We start from the raw sequence: 18511 nt of genomic DNA, 5'->3' as shown, positions 1-18511 counted from the left end.
TTGTATTAGGTAGGGATATATATGTGTAAAAGGCATACAGTTTGGTGCTGTAAACTTGGAAGTCCCTGAGGATTGAGTACATAAGGAAAAGGATCCTAGTGTACCTGCTATGTAGTTTCACAAAGAAGCTGCTCTAACTTCATATAAGTGGTATAATAATAGCTGGGTTTAAGATCCTTTCTATGAAAACAGATAAAAATTGTGCACTAGTAGAACTGTAATTATATAAAGTTTTTCCTTTTTTTTTTTTTTTTTTTTTTTATTTTGCAGCTGAATTGAGCTCTTCCTGGTCTTATATGTCTTTCACTGCTCATTTTAACCTTTTAGTAATCCTTGCCCTTGTAATCTCTGTGTGGCCTAGCAGTATAGAGACCATCTTTGATATAATTGCTTCCATCCTTTTTGCTTTTTCCCTTTCAGATAGAAAATAAATGGGCTTTGTATAAATGTCTTTAATACTCCTGCATGGTTTCTGTTGTTTGAATGGCTGGGACAGTGCAGGAAAGCTACACCTAAAGTTAGTGGAAACCTATTTTCTGACATACAGCTGTGATTTAGCTATTCTAACAAATTTTGTACTCATACAGAACTACAGATAACATAGGTTTCAGTTAGAAAAGTTACGTGGTACATTTAAATTAGGTACAGTTTAGAAAGAAGGTGTTTCCTGGATAAAAAAAACTCGTGGTTATTGAGTTCTAGATAAATACTTTAATATCTGATAGCTGGTAAACCATGGAAAACAGTGTATGCTGATAGAAGATAATACAGTGTAATGTCACCTGACCAAACTTTAAGCATACTTCAAAAGAATTAAAACTAAGCATTAAAGTTTCAAATACTGTTGTTATGCTTGTGGTAATGTAAGAAATATAGCCCAAACTGTTGTAATTGGAATGATGTGACACAAAGAAGAAGTTTTTTGGTTTTTTTAGCTAATAAAAAAATACTATTGCTACCAAGTGTGGCATATTGCTGTATATGAAAAGTCTTAAACTAAAGGTAAATATGTTTTTTAAAATCTGAAAAAGATTTAGAGGAGATGCATTTTTCACAGCCTAAGTTTCAAATTAATTAAATCTGTAGTTTTGTTTGGCACTGCCTTTGTATGCACAGTGCATATATTCTCTTTTGGGTAAGAGAGATGTTAAATTCTCAGCTGTAGCTGCTGCAACGGAGCTTGTGTTCAATTTTTTTGTGAAAAGCAATTTTTCTTTCACTTCAGATAGGAAAAAAACTTCTGAAACCTCTGTTGCAGTAAAGCAGGATTGTTGCCTCCTGGAGAGATCTCTGGTGTCCATTTCTCTTCTTCAGGAGCACAGTGTTTTCTGCAGTTCCCGCTAGAGGCTGCTCAAATGCAAGTGCTAGAAATCAGTTGCTCTCTAGAATTCACTTTCTTTCATCCTCTTTATTTTCCTATTCTTTGTTGTTGTCTTTTAATATTATTTCAACAGCAAATACAGCAAAGCAGGTGGTGGGCATTTTTAAGTGGAAAAAACAGTGGTTGATAGGTACCTTAGTAAATTATTTTCAGTCCTGCTGTGTTTGAGAATTTTGCAGATTAATAAGGGAGCAATTATTCTGAAAAGCAAGTTAGCACAATACAGGTATTTGGATTTTAATGCACTCAGAGAAGTCTATTTCCTAAAGAAAAAGGGCCTACCAATCATAATTGTAATCATGATATTACGCTTTGAATACATCTGGATTTTGTGAGAGAAAATTGAGTATGTTGTAAGTGATGAATGCTCCACATCACAATATGTAGAATGAAAACATTTTTTCCCCTCAAACTTGTTTTTGCATTAATTGTCAATTGCCTTTCTTTATTTTTTGTTGTCTTTTGCCAATCCCTCCCACTTCCCCTCAGTGATCTGTATACAGAAAAATAATTTAGGGAAATTTTTACTGATTATATTATTCATGTTTCCCTTTCCTGTTGTGGATCTTCTTTGTTAGGGGCTAAAAAATGGTGTTAAGTGAAGCTGAACATATGAATATGCATCCTAGGAAATTTGCTTATGAAGTCTTAACCTCTCCTTTTTTAGAGGAACCACAAGGATGGCTATTTATAATGAAGCAATGGCTAAGGAAGTTGAAATTATTTATTGTCCAAGATAGGCTTCAAGTAGAATGGCCAAGCCAGAATGGAGGATTTGGCTGATGCCTTCAGCTTCCTGTTTCCTTTTTTTGAGTATCTGAATTACATTAACTCTGGCTGCTATTTGTTTGTAAAAATGTGAATTATCTTGCTCCTGAATTTACCTTCCCAGTGGTGTAGGAGAAGGCCTGGCAAAAAGATGAATAATATTCCTGTAGTTCACACAGTTTCATCCCAGAGTGACCAGCTGGTTAGGGTTTGGGAAAATATATTCTCCACTGTGAGATCCTGAGGAGAGACATGAAATTTAGCATTAATCACCGTCAGGGAAAGTGATTCTTTGATACCGGGTTCACATGGGTTAGTTCAGATGAGAAAGGACCTCAGGAATATTCTAGTCCAAATTTCTACTCAAAGCAATGTGAGCTATGAGATCAGTTTTCTCAGGACATGTCATAGACAAGATCTATTTGAAGTTGAGACTGAGCAATTATGTTTAAAGAAAATATTAGGGGATGTGTATGTAAAATAGGTGGATTTAATTGTAAAATTTACATGTGTATGTAAAATAGGTACGTCTCTATATTTAGCTTATCAGTAAAGGGTCTCTCTTCAGAGACATAAATATCTGTTGTTTTATATTACCATGGCATCATGTGAAAGTTAAAATTCTCCCTGTATGCTTTATTTTTGTTTCATTTGAAAAAATGAATATTTGACCTGGCTTTGGCCAGCACAGATTTATTCCTTGGATTGGTACTGTGTAGGAGGTGCTAAACTGGCAGCCTGCTCAAGAAAGAAAAGTATGAGTTCTGAGTGCTTCTCTTCCTCAAAAACAGGCCAGGATCCTATGTCACTACGATGCTGGGACAAATAGGATGGTTCAGCACCTTACTACAAGGGAACCTCAGATAGATCTCCCTTTAACGTGGCTCTGCTGCCACTCTTCACTATGGGATTTGTGATGAGATTTGTTTGTCTTTTGGAGCCATTTATATGTGTGTAATTATCACCATGTTAATTATTTACCTTTATGAAATCCTGTTTCTGTTCAGGTGAGTTGTCTGTCCATTGATGCAGTTAGATATTCATACAAGTCTTTCTTACAGCCCAGCTAGAGGCAAACTTTGAGGAAATGGAGAATCATCTGTTGTGTCTTGAGGAACTATGTGAACAGTGTGAATTGGAAAGGTACAAATGTATGCAGACATTACAGCTGGAAAACTACAAGAAAACAAAAAGGTAAATAAAACACTTGTTATAAATATAAATTAGCATACAATATAAGCCTTTTGTTATTATCCCCCCCATATATAATATTATCCCTTTTATTTTAATCTTCTAAAGAAACAATAGTCTTTGACAGGATATTGCTTATTTATAGTAGATTCATTGAATGTCTTAGTGATGAACAAAGAGTACATGTGTTTGGAAAATTATCACAACATTGTTGTTAAGATTAAGTCATGTTTATTATTCTCCACAAAGAATTGGAATAAGGGCTGTTGTTAATAAGCACAGATAAACTGTTGTTTCTTTTAATCCCTTGCCCTGGTTTATGGATTCCTTTTTTTTTTTCCCAAGTACCTGTCAGGTTAGGAACTAAATTTTTCTCTATTTTCCTTTCAGTATCCAATCCTATAAGTACCTTTTATTCTGTATGAAAGGTATTAATGTCCTGCCATTCTCTTACTTGTAAAAGCAGAGCATTAATTCTTGGAATCAGAGTTCAACTTACAGCAGTATGTATGAAAATTCAGAACTCTGAACTTGTGAGCTTCAGGTTAGCCTAAAAGATACAGTAGCAAGAGAAAAATATGAAGCCCTTAAATAACTGTTGACTTCCTTGATTTTTGTTACCGCCAGTGCCAAAAATAACCTAATAAAAGGAGATAAGAAGAGCAGTATTACATTCATTATATAAATTAGGAAATGAGGAGTTGAATTGAAGCAGTTTGTCAAAGACAGTGTCTGACAGCCTATTAGGGAGGGGTGGGTGGATGTGGATGTTGAATTGACATGGGGATAACCAGGGTACTTGATCTGTCCAGGCAGGAGTCCTGCTGCTAGCCAGGGAAAGCAGCCTGGCACTCTCCTTGCCTCCTTGATTGTGGAAGCAAGTTTGATAGATGTGGTAAGATCAGAACAAGTGGTTCTCACAGTTCTGATGAGGATGTGGTGACTGAAGGTGGACTGTGCCAGACAGCACTGGACACATTTTCCTTAGCTTATCTGTGTTCACCCTCCTTGCCATTCTTGTAGCTCTTTTTATTTGAATGTTTTTTTTTAAATCCAAGTCTCTTCCCAAAGGATCTATTCACCCCTGATTATTTTTTCACTAGTGGTTCTCAGTTACTATGTGGGGAATCTTAGGCTTCTGTGGTGTTACAGGTCCAGTTATTGAAGGAGTACTGATGTTGCAGGTTCTACTTTCTAAAATGTCTCCAATACCCTTCAGTTTTCTGTGAAATTTGGCTGTTTCTTATCTAACTCACCTTTAAACATTTGTGAAATCCAGTCATCCCTCATGGTCCTATCTGTGGCTTTTGTGAGTATCTTATTACTTTATCTGTCACATCTGGCAATTTCTCATGTCATGACCCTTTAATTTTTCACATCCTGTTCAGTTGTCTTAACTTCAGGCCAGGGCCTCAGCAATGGTCTGTAATTTTCCTGCAGCCTGGATTGCTTCTTTCCCAGTTCAGGGCAATTCCATATTCTCTCTCCAAGAAGAATCAACAGCAGTCAGTATGGCTGAATATTCACTTGTTCAGACCTACTTCAGTTATCTAAATATCTAAGAGTAATGAATCCAAAATTCTAAATATGTACTATTTACCCAAGTAACGTAATTTAAAAATGCATATGAAGCAACAGAACTGATCCCATATAATTATCTTTCTACAGTTTTCTGAATGATTTTTGGTTCTCTGCCATCCTTGCTCCCTTTCTCCTAGCCACTGCTTTCAACGTCAAAATAAAGTGTTAAAACATTGCCTGCTCTGCTTAGCAGCATCTAATCAGTTTTATAAATAGATTGCTAAGCAAGCTACTTAGTGTAATTGTAAGCTGATTACATTTGGTCAGACCTAGACAAAACAGGAAAAATGCAGGTAATTTCTGGTTGATCATTACCACTGTGTTTATTTAGGTAAGAAATTAACTGCTAGCTCATTCCAGGAAGGACCCTTGCCAGTGTAGGTGCTTGAAGAGCGAGCAGCCGGTTAACTTGACGTGAGTGTGATTTGTGGTGCATCTTTGGGACTTGTACCCTGTCTTTCTCTCCTCAGTGCTTGGGGTTTTTACTGTGATACCAGCTGAAGGAATCAAGGAGTGGGGAAGGGCTCAGGAGTCTATGCTCTCTCTTTAGCACAGAAATTATTTTCAGGGAGTAAGTGGTTTTGTGTTTGGAAAAAAAAAATAATTTCATGCATTTTGACAATATAGGGATGAAAACTGAGATGAATCTGAGCTCTAGAAACTCTGATTATTTTAAGCATGTAACAAAATGTAATTTCATTATAAAGTCACTGTAGAGCTTAAGCTAGAAGCTCATGTATTTCAAACCTTTTGAAAAAATCCTATTTGAAAGACAGAAGAAGGTGCCTTAGGTCAACATCAAACCTATGAAACACAGCTTATGGTAACTATGGGAACTTATTTTAAGAAATAGGTGTCCCTATTAAATAAAGCAACTTCATTTCAGTTCAAACAGATCAATTTTTTTCCTTTTGTCATTGTGTTGAGTACTAATTTCGAAGTAGATTCATCAATCTGCATCTTTTCCAGGCTATTTAAAAGCCTGGTGTTTGGGGGATTGGTTTTGGGGGCTTTTTGTGAGCTTAGTTCTGGAATTTTAATATTCTCTTTTTTGTGTTTAAATCCATTGATCAGGGTACCAGTACTGTTGTATGAAGTCTAAATTCCACCCTTCTTTTCTCTGGTTAGTCTCCCTGCAGTCGTTTGCATCAATCTTAGCATTAAACCATGTAATTTTGTTTCCTGTCTTTTTTTCAATCAAGCACAATTCTTCTTCCCTTTCCTTCATTCTCCTACTGAGGATATTCTGATTGCAGGAAACTTTGTGTCTCCTTAGTCTCATGTGGCAATTTTTGCTTTCCCAAGGGCGCAGTGTCCTTTAGGAATCGCTGTCAGGAGCTCACTTCTGTGTCATCTCTTAATGTGCCCTGAATGGCAGCCTTGTGGTGTGAGATGAAATGTTTCTGACCTGAAGCTGTACTTGGCCATGAAGCTCGTTTGTATCCATTTCAGAGAGATCACCACATTTTGAAAAATAGCAATTCCGGATTGTTGCGTCAATTAAAAGGAGCTGCCCAAATGCAGCATTTTGTAGGAATACATTGGGAATAGCAGGGTCTTTGTCACTGGAATTGAGTGAATAGCGTTTACTGTATGTTATTTGACTGAAAATATAATTGTCTGAACGATAATTTTTTAGGATGTCTTTTTTAAGAACCTGCTCTGTTTTTCAGTATTTGTCAGCTTTGAGAACTGACATAGAAGGAAAATAAATGTAAAAATCTAAAATACAAACCTTAGTGAGACTACTGTTTTTTTCCTTTTTGATGTTATTTAAGCAAATGCTTTGCTTTAAGAAAAAATATGTTCTTTAAATTTATGTGTATTCATAATTTTTTAATTGTAGAGGTTTGTTTTTTTTTAATGTAATCCCATGCTTTCATAATTGATGCACTAGGTGAAGAATTGGACAGACTGTCCAATAATTTTTGTTGGATGCATTGCCATGCCATGATGGTGCTTTAGTGCTTCTGGGGTACAAGAATGTTTGATTTACTTTCTCAGAAGTAAATCAAACTTTACTTTATTCAGAAGAGTATAAAATTTATGGCAGTTGCATTCTGTAGATTAGAGATGTGTTTGAGAAAACTAAGTCTTAGTTATTGTTGTTTTCTTCTGCAAACTTTATCCCTCTTTTTAATTGCTTTGGGAACAAAAGGAACAGTAAGGGTTGTTGATGTAGGTACAGTGCCTTATCTGAGGTCTCAACAACATAAACATTTGAGAAGTACATACAGAAAAATTTCCGTATCTGTAGCTCATGGTTAGAGCCCATAGCATTCCTCAAGCAATAGGCTGGGACAGTACTCTGTACTGTACAGCGTCCTCAGTGGTGATTCCTTCCCACCTGGCAGGGATACATTTAAATTTTATCTCCACAACCCTTTCAAGCTTTGCATGTAATTTATAAAATTTACTTTTTATATGTAAAAAAAGTGTATATGCTCCTTTGCTGCAGAAGTTTCAAGCAAGTATATTTTTCTTTCCAACGTTAAGTGCATTGTGAATTATTTCTGAGACCTGAGCTACATGTTTGATAGTTCTCATCAAAGTTTCCATTAGTGTAAATTTTCATGCTATACTCTTTTTGATCAGTCTTCTGGTGGTGTAGATTTGGAGCTGCCATACCTCTGTGTAAGTGGGTATCTAAATAAACATTTTTGCAAGATTGAATGCAGAACTTTTGTTATCTTCAGGAGTTTTACTGACAGATGTGCAGTGGATGACTGGCTTTGAGTTTTCATTAGGCATTGTATGAGTTTCTGTACTCACATTGCAAAGATGTTTTCTGTCCTGTTTCATGAGTTTGAATACAGCATAATCAGCAATATTGTATATAATATAATCAGAATACAGCAAGTGTTTTCATGATGATAACTGGCTGGAATTAATTTTATGGCCATTAGTTGTTGCACTTCTTTGGCAGACATGTGCAATGAGAATTCCTGTTGATCCTGAAGAGACTTGCACAAGCTTTGGAAGAGTTTAATGGATAATTTTGCTTCCTTTTTTTGTAGTTTGAAGGCTCTAAACTTTCTTTTTTTGGCAAGAACTCTTGGATTACAGTATTCTGCGTATGCCAAGCCAAAAGAAGCATGCTGCTTCGTTATTAGTGAATTTTACTCCCATCAGTGCTCCCAGTATTTGGAAACATTGGTCAAGACTGAACACACAGCGGATTTGAAGATTGCAGGGGTTTTGGCAGTTTTTTCTCTTATTTGCAAAGTGTCAATGTACGGTATAATTTATATCACTTTTAAGTTGATTTAATTTTGCCCTTTCTCTGGTGATCTTTGCTCGATACAGAGAGACAATGACATTGTTACAAAGAGATTTGCTGCTTACCTTCTCCTTATAGTCTTGTTTTCTTTCATATAGGCAAATAAAAGACCTTTTTCTTTAGCTTTTGTGACCTGTGGTTAAAGACTGAATGTTTGTGTTGGATCCTCTGTACCCTACAGCACCTTTTAATAACGTTGTCCAGAAAATAAAACATTATGTGTTACATAATGTTTTAACATATGTTAAAACATTATGTGAATCCTGCATAATTTATCTCTACCTTTATGTGGTGCTTGTTAGTGGGCATAATCTGCAAATCCTGTCAAGCTGTTAATACCAGGCATTCTTTGTCCAGACTTACTGTACCAATAATAGGAACAGATGGTTTAAGACTGCCTTAATCATAATTTTGTACCCTCCCTCTCCTCAAAAATGCATTATTTGTATGTGTAATTAATTCATTGTGGCTAGTGGCAGAAGAACAGGGCTGAGATGCTTGTCATTACTACACTAAAATTTATTCTCTGTGCTGTGCCTCCTGATAAATTCTGTGTTTCTTCGCTATGGATTATTTCCTGAGATCTTTAATAACTCCTTTCCACTTACATTGAAAACCAGTTCAATTAAAAGTAGTTTAAAAGAAATGTATGAAATGCGTTCACATTGACAGTGCTTCTGTGAGGGAGATTTTACATTCCTGCGTCAAAGGGATGCGTTGAGAATGCCTCAAGAGATACAAGTTGTAACTTCTCTCTGGCACAATTGCATTCATGCTGTGTGGAACCACATTCAGCATTTTAGGTGAAGATTGCGCATGGAGTCACAAGCTCCTTTAACTTGTTTCTGTAAATTAGGGTTGTACCATATGTTGCTTACTGAATAATGTTGGCCAGTTTTTTAATACTGTCAGTTTTCTTCTTTTTAATGCTTATGTGGAAATTGATGTCCAGGTTAAAAGAAGATCTGCAGTTTCTTGTGTGGCTTGCAGGAACTCTTTTTCTTTCTAGAAAAAAATGGTGGAGTTGATGGTGGAGTTGGCCTTTGGTGGATTGTTTGCACCTTCTCTGAAACTTCACCTTCTCTTACATTCTCTGTAATTTCCCAAATTGTAGATTCTCTTTATATTCTCTTCTCAAATTTCAGCTTTAAACTTTGGTTCCTAAAATTTTGGTTGTATGATAAAAACAAACTGTTGATACATATATGTTTTAGTGATCCAAAGAGGTTGCATACTAAGGTAATTATTTTTTTTTAAATGTAAAAACTGTTGAGTTTTTTGGATAACAGGATGAAAGCAAAAGCATTAAAAACTGTGTCCTGTGCAAAATCCTACATCTGAAGGCATGAGCTTTTGGCGGAAGCTAAGCATTTTCTCCGCATTGCAGATTCCAGTTTGGAATGGTTCTAAAGGTAAATGGCTTGTGTCTGTCCCTTAGCAGAGGACAAAACTGCCTGTAATGATTTGACTTCTACCATTTTCTTATGATTTTAAGTCCATCTTCCTTATTTTTTACAGTTCTTTTGAATGATAGTGCCTGAAAATTGGCTCCCCATGTTCTTAAGATTTGTTGGGGTTTTTTTGAAACATTGAAACAGAAATGCTTTCACTGTATCCTGGAATTGCTGAGTATGATAGGGGAATGCCTAGTTTTGGATGTATTTATTAATTTGATTACTAGTTAGTATTGGTAGCTTCTAATGGAAAAATTTGCTGATCAGTTCCATCTTCAGGATTGAAGTTAACATAGAAGTTGTGCTGGAAAACAGACTTCAGCTACTTCTGTATCTGCATGAGTATGGAAGCAAAAAAATCTCCATTGCAATATTATTGAAATGCCTTAGTTCTCTGCTTTTCTCTTTTAGTGGATAAAATGTCACTTTTGGTGATGGAAAATCCTGACCTGTCTTCAGTATTTTGTCAGATGAATAGAAACCCTTGCCTGCAGTTCAATTCCAGCAGTAGTTGAGTAATAGTGTTGGTTTCTACTGATTTTTCAATACTTAAAGGCTTTTTATTGCTTCAGTCTCAAGTGTATTTCAAAGTAGTAATTGGCCTAAGTGTCTCCAAGGGGTGCTCAACCAATCTCAGGGATGGGGAAAACAATTTTATGTCAGGATTCACAAAAGTGCTAATCCTAACTACAAAACAAAAGTACTTAAATTATTTCTGTGCACCCTACAAGTGACATAGGTTTTGAGTTCTCCGTATTTTGGCTTTTACTTCTGATGACATCCAGAGGAAAGTCCCAGAGGAGAGATCTCACGGCTTTTTAGCTTACTAAAGCATGAGTCAGGCTATGGAAGAGTTTTTTTTTTTTTAATACATAATTTTGAAGACTTAACTGTACCAGACATAGTAGAGGAAATGCAGCATTTCTCAGTTTCTGGGTTGGATAGTGTTAGGTGCCATAACTATTTTTATATTAATTTGCTGATAAGCATCTATCCTTTCTTCAAATATATTTTTTGTAAATAGTATTTAAGACTCAACACTTATTAACACATATAATTGTAAAATCTTTCAAATTCAATCCTCAATTTTTAGCATTTATATTCTGTCTCGATATTGTCTTTTGTTATATATGAGTCTAGTAGTTGGAGTTTATTGACTGTTACTTCCAGAGCCCGTGTTGTAAAATTGTTCCTGACATTAATTTAGGACTCTGTTGCTTTCTTATCTGCCTGTTTTCTTCTTGAAGATCAAGTAAGAAATTCTGTCAATTCTGGCTGGTGGCATCTTTGTAAGGAATGTGGTGTTTCTATAGTCTCCTAGGTATTTAACTGGATTCCTTGATCTTTAGTTACACTTAGGAAATTGATCTTAGTGTTACAGCCCTTTGCAAGATACAGTAGAACCTGAGATTTTTTTTTCTTACTGTTGCTGAACAAATTAAATTCCCTTTGATCTCAGTAACTTAAAGCAGGATAGTTAAGCCTTCTGGTCCTCCCATATTCTGATTCCTAGGTTTATTTTTGTTTGTCAGTGATACCAGTACAGTCTTCCTAGTGTCCATCTCATCTGCTCAGTGGCTGGAGCAGGGTTAATTCGACAGTGCAATAAAAAGCCGGAGGGGAATGGGAAGGTCCTTGGGAATTTGTATCTGCCTTCTAACTAGATTGTAACTCTAATTGGTCACGTCAGATACCCTGTGGGACAAGTCATATGTTGTAGACTATTTGTTTCACCTGTTGTCTCCACAATTATATGTTCTTACCCCATATCCTGAATCTTAACTTTTCTGTAAATGAAGAAGTTGAGACCACTGACAGCATCATCATCAGAACATTCCAGGTATCTTAAAAACTGGTAACTGAGTTTGATGTGTACAGAATTTCACAGAGTAATTCAGTGCCCCTCCCCCCATCTATTTTATGAAAACAAGCAACTGGAAAGGCAGTGATTAACACTATTGCCTGTATGTGTGGCCAGATAGTTTTCATGGACATAACTTCAGTGCCAGTGGAGCCTGTACAGCCTCTTGCCTCTTAGGAAGGAATCTGGGATTTGTAAATTGCTCTGCATACAGAACGAGATTACTTTTGAAGTGTCTCCATGCCTTTATAGTCTGATTATGTTCGACTTTAGCTTGTTATTTTAGCCTTTTTTTCTTGCTCAGAGGTGCTGAACTTTCTCTTTCATTGAAAAGAGCTATTCATATTATAATGTGCCTCCTATTTTAGTCCTTTCTTCTGAAAGCTTACTGTTAACTATGCAAAGGTAAAATGTATTCTTATATGAGTAACTAGTCAGGTTTTTCTGTCAGTAGCCTAAAATTGAGTAGCTGAAGAGCATGTAGTCAGATGCCAGGTAGTTGTATTGCTCAGTGGTCAGACTCAGCATGGGAGTTCCTTTAATCCTGGACAGATGCTGAGCAGCCCACAAGTGCCTTCATGTGCAGAGAGGCCAGAGGCAAGGCAGGTGTGTGTTTTCCTTCTAATAGTAGTGGAAAGGATTATCTCATCCATCTGTGAAGTGCATGAATGTTCTTTTGGATGAAAACTCTTTAAGATCCAGGGGCATTTCCCTGTGGAATGCTTTCAATTGCCGTATATATCTCCTTCTGCTTGTCTTTTAACCTTGCTTTGAAGGCCACTTTTCTAAAACTGCTTTCAATTTAATCCTTTTAATTTTAATTACTCTCCCAAATTGCTGTTTCTTTACTTTGTCTGTGTTCCAAATATGAAGTTCAGTTCTTAATGTGAGGTCAGTGTATTCTGCAGATGACCTTTTGTCACTAGACTCTTAGAGAAGACAAAGGAGGTATCTTCCTTCTGGCAGTTTATCAGCAAATACAAAGACATTTATTTACTTGTAAAGGGGAGAAGTGTAATACTCTGTTATATGTTTTCCTCTGTACATCTGTGTGCCAGGTCTTAATTACCCAACTAGAAAATGTACTGATATACTCTTAAGCCATTTGTTTTCCCAATGTCATCACAAGTCAGTTTCCTTTCCGCCTCTCAGTTTAGTGTCATGTTCTTACCAAAGCTGCTGATAAATGAGATTAAGGATTAAAATTTTTAAACTTCCAAGTTTTTATTTGGATAATTTGACTTAATGAAGAAAAAAAAATCTTTCATGTTGCTGATGCTGAATGTGGTTTCAGTAAGCATGTACTTCATTATGTATTTCTAAATAAAAGTTTTATTGAAAGTCATGTGAGAAACCACAAGATATGATTAATTCATGCTGTGTAAAATATAAAATCTTCAGTCTTTGGATCTGAATTGGTGTGAGGATACTAGGAAGTACAGATCCTTAAATTTCAAGTCTGTATTTTTACTGTATACTAATCATAGATACTTTTAATTTTTCAGTGGGAAAGAAGTTTTTGTCAAATATTAATTTCCAACTTTCTTAATAAATGGTAATTATGTATATGGATATAGGAACAACATCTTAGTGCATCTCAAACCTAAAAATATTGATGGATTTTGAAAAGGAAAATTCTGGGTGTTTAGACGAAATGAGTGATTTGTCACTTGGCTACTGTATTACCATCTTGTTTACTAATCTCTTACGACACAATGGCAGTAATTGTTTCGTCTTTCCTTTTGTAGACATGTGTCATAAAATCTCCTGATTTTTGGTGCAAGTAATGTAGTTTTCCCCTCTTACTTTCACAAGATGTTTCTTCTGCTATGGTTTTGTTTCAGTCCATGGAAAACAACCATTTCCTGTGATTGTTGTTTCCTCAACTACTCTTCCATTATTTTAAAAAAAGGATGGCGACTTGTGAGAGTGTTTAAGAATTTTGTAACTCTATTCAGAGTATACAGGCTAGGAAAAAATTTTTGGGGTATGAACTTGCAAATCACAGGTATTGTAAAGTGGCTTTTTTCTCTGATATAACAGGGAGAAACTACCTTGGGAAAGGGATGGAGGAAAAGCAGGAAAGGAAACAGATACTCACAGGAAGTTGCAACTATTAGAATTCTTTACTGTGAATCACACTCTAGCTTATTTCCTGGTAAAGCACCCTTTCTTTCAAAAACCTCTATTTAACACTTGGTGACAAAAGTGGGATGTTCTCTGAAAATGTGGAGGTAAATGCATTCTCTTGCTTCTTTTATAATATTTTAGCCTGCTTAGAGAATAAACTATTTCAGCTTTGAGTGAGTTTTGTCTGTTCTTGATGCAAGAATAAATGCTGAATTGCATCATGTGTTAAGGGATAGAAGGAGTTATTAAGGTATAGCATCTGCGTTGTGAAACAGTGTCTCTGGTAGGTGACTGAAGAGTGCTTTAGTCAGTGGATAGAGAATAGAATACTTTATCTGGTCAACTGTGAATTCAGTCTTTATTTTTCTTACAGTCACTTTTGCTTCTGAATTCAGAATTTAACTAGGCATTCTCTGAGGTGCAGACTGAAAAAATGTTTGATTTAAATGAGTGTTTTGTAAGGCCAGCATTCTGCCTTATCTCAATTATTACATTGATTCTTCTTTGGCCTTAAAATTCATGATGAATCACTGCATTGTAGTAATGGCAGTTGGAGCATTTTGCAATTTCTTTAAAACAGAGAAGATATTTCTGTTCATTTTATAGCTTCTGCATTCACAATTTCATAACCACTAAAAGTAGAAAGTGGCCTGGTACGAAGGCAAAAGAGATATTCTTATCTTTTTCTTCCTTTCTTAAGCTTTCTGGTACATGGGTACTGTGGGTTATGTGTCATATTCCATACTTGAAAATCCTCTCCTCTGAGGAATGTCACTGTATGTCTCTTTGCCTGTCTTTCTCTTTGAGCGATATTGTCAAATTTTTCTCCTTCACTGTTGCAAAGATGTTTTTGAGTAGCATTGATAAAAATGGAACAAAAATTGTTATTCACTGTGCTGTAAATTGGAAAATCTCTGCTAAGTAAAGGATGCTTTAGTAACTAATGCCTTAGGAAGTCTTGGTTATTTTTGGAGCAGTGTATCTGGAAATTATGTAGCTAGATATAAGTGTGCAGAATTTGTATAATTGTACATGTTTATAAAGAAGTGGTGGCCTAATTTAAAACAGATTGATCTTGTTTGCTCTAGGTAAACACATGTAGTACTAGTACTGATATATATGGTGACAGTCAAATTCTTTGATTTTTGTCTTTTAGTGAGTCTTAAAGCATGTAAAATAAATCCTGTAGCTCTACATGTGGTATTTCTAATTATTTTTTTAATTTTGCTCTTCTCCAACAGGAAGGAACTGGAGACATTTAAAGGTAAATTCTATTTTTATTTTCTACTTAAATGTTTGTAAGAGTTATGGTAATTTGTGTATTAAGTGAAACTAGGAAGGAACTTTTGCCCTTCTACATTTGACAGTGTTAATTTTGTGTTGACCCAGCAGGCTGTGTATTTTTCATTTTACCTGTTCTTGCTACGGGTTTGTTTTTTTTTTTTTTATAGAGTCCCAAGTGTAGGGAGAACACAGATATTTTGTTGTCTTATCTAGGTTTCAGAGATTCCCTTATCTAACTCAAGCCTTTCCCTTGGAGTTCAATTTTTGTATTTAAGGGCTTTTTCTTCAGCTAGTTGATGTCTCTTTCAGCACAGATATATTTTTGGCACATGTTGCAGGCTGTTACATGTTAGGTTCTTGTCTGGCTGTTTCCTGGGAATTTTTGCAATATTATGCAAATTTACTTTTTGTAGCTCAACTTGTTGGAGACAGTCAATTTGTCCAATATATTTGTCCAATATATGATGTAATGGCTGGCAACTCTGTCATGTGCTATTGCTTTATCTTTGGTACATAGATGGAACACAGTCCCATTTTCAGTAAATCCTAAACTGGGGCTTACTCTACCTACTGACATTAATGTTTGATCAGCTTGAGAATTGCTATTTTCTCTTCCTTTGGATAGGATGTGACTGTGGCTTTGTGACTAGTATTTATGAGAATGAAGTTGGGTGCATTGACTTATGTCAATCAATTGTCTCTTGAAATTGAAAGGAGGGATGGAAATTTCTATCAGCTGCATTCCTTTGCCTTTTCAGTTCATTACTATCTCATCTTTGTAGTGCTACAAAAGGAAAATAACAGAGTAATAGATAAGCAACAGAGATTATGTAAAACGTCACTTTTTCTGTAACTTACCAAACCAACCCTTTTGTTGATTGATTTGACAGCTTTCAACATAGAGTAGCTCAAATAAAACAGAAGGTAATGCCAGGCTCCTTCTGATCCAAAGCAAGGCAGCTGCTTTGCAGTACCTGGTGCTTGTGAGAACAGTGAATCCTGGTTTTTTGTCTGTATTGATCAAGTATTTTAAGTGAGTTTCTGGAAGCCAGAAGAGTGGTTTCCAAAGTAATTTTTCCCTAGGCCCCTTCTTGTTTTAATAGAGACTTTAATGCTATTTGACAGTAAGTAAGAGGAACGTGCTAGCTGTGTGTTGACCTTGAAATTTATACCAAAATAAGCAATGGATACAGAGGCAGATGGATTTCCAGTATTGGTTTTGAAAGACTGGTCTTGGTAGCCAAGAGCAGGCTAGATAAGCATAGAGGGATGCATCGTGGAAAATGTATATTAAACATCTGTCAGCCTAATTTGTGTGGGTTTTTTGTACAGTGAACTGGCGGACAAGCTTGTACCTGACAGAAGAGAAGGGGAGTAATAGCTAGGAAAATTTCAAGAATGGTCTTGTGAAGCAAGTCTAATTCCTTTCTAGAAGATGACAACAAGAAGGTTTAAAACAAACAATAGATTCAGTGTTTTGATTTTGGCAACAGTTTTCACTGTTTTGCCTGACACTTTCCAGGAAATTTGGATTAAACTACTAAATATCCAGGTGTACAATTGATTGAAAGTACATACTTGGAGGGAATATTCTGGGGTTTCTGACTCACTAAGTTCTCAGATCTTGGAATTTTTTGTTGTCAACCCAGATTATGAAGTAGAGATATTCATTATATTGGCTTCAGTCAGTCTTTTTCTGGCCCTTTGGATCTTACGTTATTATCTGGCATATCTTTTATCAGCTGGAAATAGGGAGAGTAGGAGATTCCTAGTCGTGGAGGATTTTTACATAATGGCAGATGTTTTGGTTCTAGGACAGCTTTGCCCAGTTTTACTCGGGGCTCCTACTTGAGTTTTCTGTTTTGAGCTGCTTCCAGGGCTTACTAGATTTTGGCAAAAATGATCTGTCACTTGGTTGGCTTTAGTTCCAGTTGATGAAGCACACTGAGATAACTCTGTGGATGTCCATAGGAATCCTGTCACAGAGAAAGGAAAAGGCAGCAGCAAGGGCAAGCAGTGTGTCTTAAGTTAACAGCCTAAAACTGTTATTTAAAAAGCAAAAGAAACCAGGAAAAGTTGGTTCCAACTGAAACATGTGAAGTAGTTGAGTAGATGGTTCTTTACATTTTAATATTGCAAGTATAGGCTACATCTTCAACTAATTTATCTTTGCATAACTGTCTAGAGTGAAATGTCTTCCTCAGCATTCTGTTCATGAAATACCAAGTGCAGGGTCTATAAAGAACAACTGTTTAAAATATCTTCCTGTACACTTGCATTTTTTAGTGCATTTGCACTTGAAATCATTGTACATTGAAATCTGTTCCAATGGCAAAACCCGAAATGCCGTTTTTTTTATAATAGTAACTTGTTATTTGTGAATTTGAATACCATATGCTAAAAAGTAATAGCTTCCAGGATATAAGGATGGTAAATGTCTTGCATAAAAATATCTTCCATAAAGATACAAGATCACTTTATCTGAATATGCAGGAATTAAAGTGCCACCAAAAAATTCCTTCAATATGTTTGCTAGAAGGGTTAAAAGAGAGTTGTATGCACTTTTTTCAGTGTCCAGATGCAGCTCTCATGTTCACCAGTGATGAGTTCTTATGCCTTGCTCAGGATAGAAAGTAAGTTTTGCTGGAGTTAAGAAACTGAATGGTCTAGTCTGAGATTCAAATTAGCTCAGCCCTAGAAACTTGAATGCTGTGATGCATGCCATCAATTGCACAGTGAATACAGAAAGAAATGCAAATTTTATATTGGCACTGACCCTGAGAGTGCAGGTGTGACTCACAAGGCTGCTGAGTGGCTTCAGAGACCTCAGATCTGTTTTAAAACTTTACTTCCCTGGAGTTTTGTGGATGTGTAAATACAAATAGGTATACAGGTAGTCTGTAGTAAATTTGTGAAATCTTCCAATGTCTGTAACCTTAAAAACATTTAAAGTGCCCTTATATATACACCTAGTATTTATTTATTTTAATATCAAAGCAAAATCTACACAACCAGGAAATGGAATCATTCCTGGTTTTATTTACAACTTCCCACTGTGTGTGCCAAGGTGCAAAGTGGTAATTCATTTATCTTTTAAGTATATTTTTTGAAGATACCAGGGGTCACCCAGAAGAGGCCCTTACAAGGAATGTATATATGCCAGTTTGCAGCATTGAAAAGTGTTTAGAATCCACTGACTCTCTTGCTCATTGATGTTAGTACATTTAAGGAGCATAAGAATAAATAGGAATGTAATACTACTTTGAGAAATTATGAATTACTTTTGTTCCTGTCAATGTTTTAGAATTTGTTTCTGCCATTTTCATGTTGGTATTGGAGATTGTACTCTATTTCATGGTAAGGAATAGATTTTGCTGTTCTTCCTTTTGTTTTAAGACTTATTTTTACAGGGCTAGACATTCTCCTTTGTTGTTTGCTGCGCCCACAGTGTGCAGGCGCAGGACAAACCTTTCCAGTCTCTCTTCTTTCAACCACAAGGGTTTTCTATTACAGAGTAATTGAAATTGATTATTATTTAATAATCTGTGGTGCTGAGAAAGTGAAGGTTAGAAGCTTTTCTC

The 18511-nt window shown here is 35.9% G+C and overlaps 1 protein-coding gene across 3 annotated transcripts in view; it reads left to right on the top strand.

Annotated features, from left to right (window-relative positions):
- The window catches only part of DTNBP1 (dystrobrevin binding protein 1), a 62175-nt gene that overhangs the window by 12150 nt on the left and 31514 nt on the right, over positions 1-18511 (top strand). For all 3 annotated transcript variants that reach the window (XM_063160182.1, XM_063160192.1, XM_063160172.1), the window contains 2 exons: positions 3211-3343; positions 14888-14910. In XM_063160182.1, the coding sequence (XP_063016252.1) occupies positions 3211-3343; positions 14888-14910 (156 nt within the window). The remainder of the gene's footprint in view (positions 1-3210; positions 3344-14887; positions 14911-18511) is intronic.

This window comes from Melospiza melodia, chromosome 1, assembly GCF_035770615.1.
Source record: "Melospiza melodia melodia isolate bMelMel2 chromosome 1, bMelMel2.pri, whole genome shotgun sequence".
NCBI lineage: Eukaryota > Metazoa > Chordata > Aves > Passeriformes > Passerellidae > Melospiza > Melospiza melodia.
This window is presented reverse-complemented; position numbering and strand designations above follow the sequence as displayed.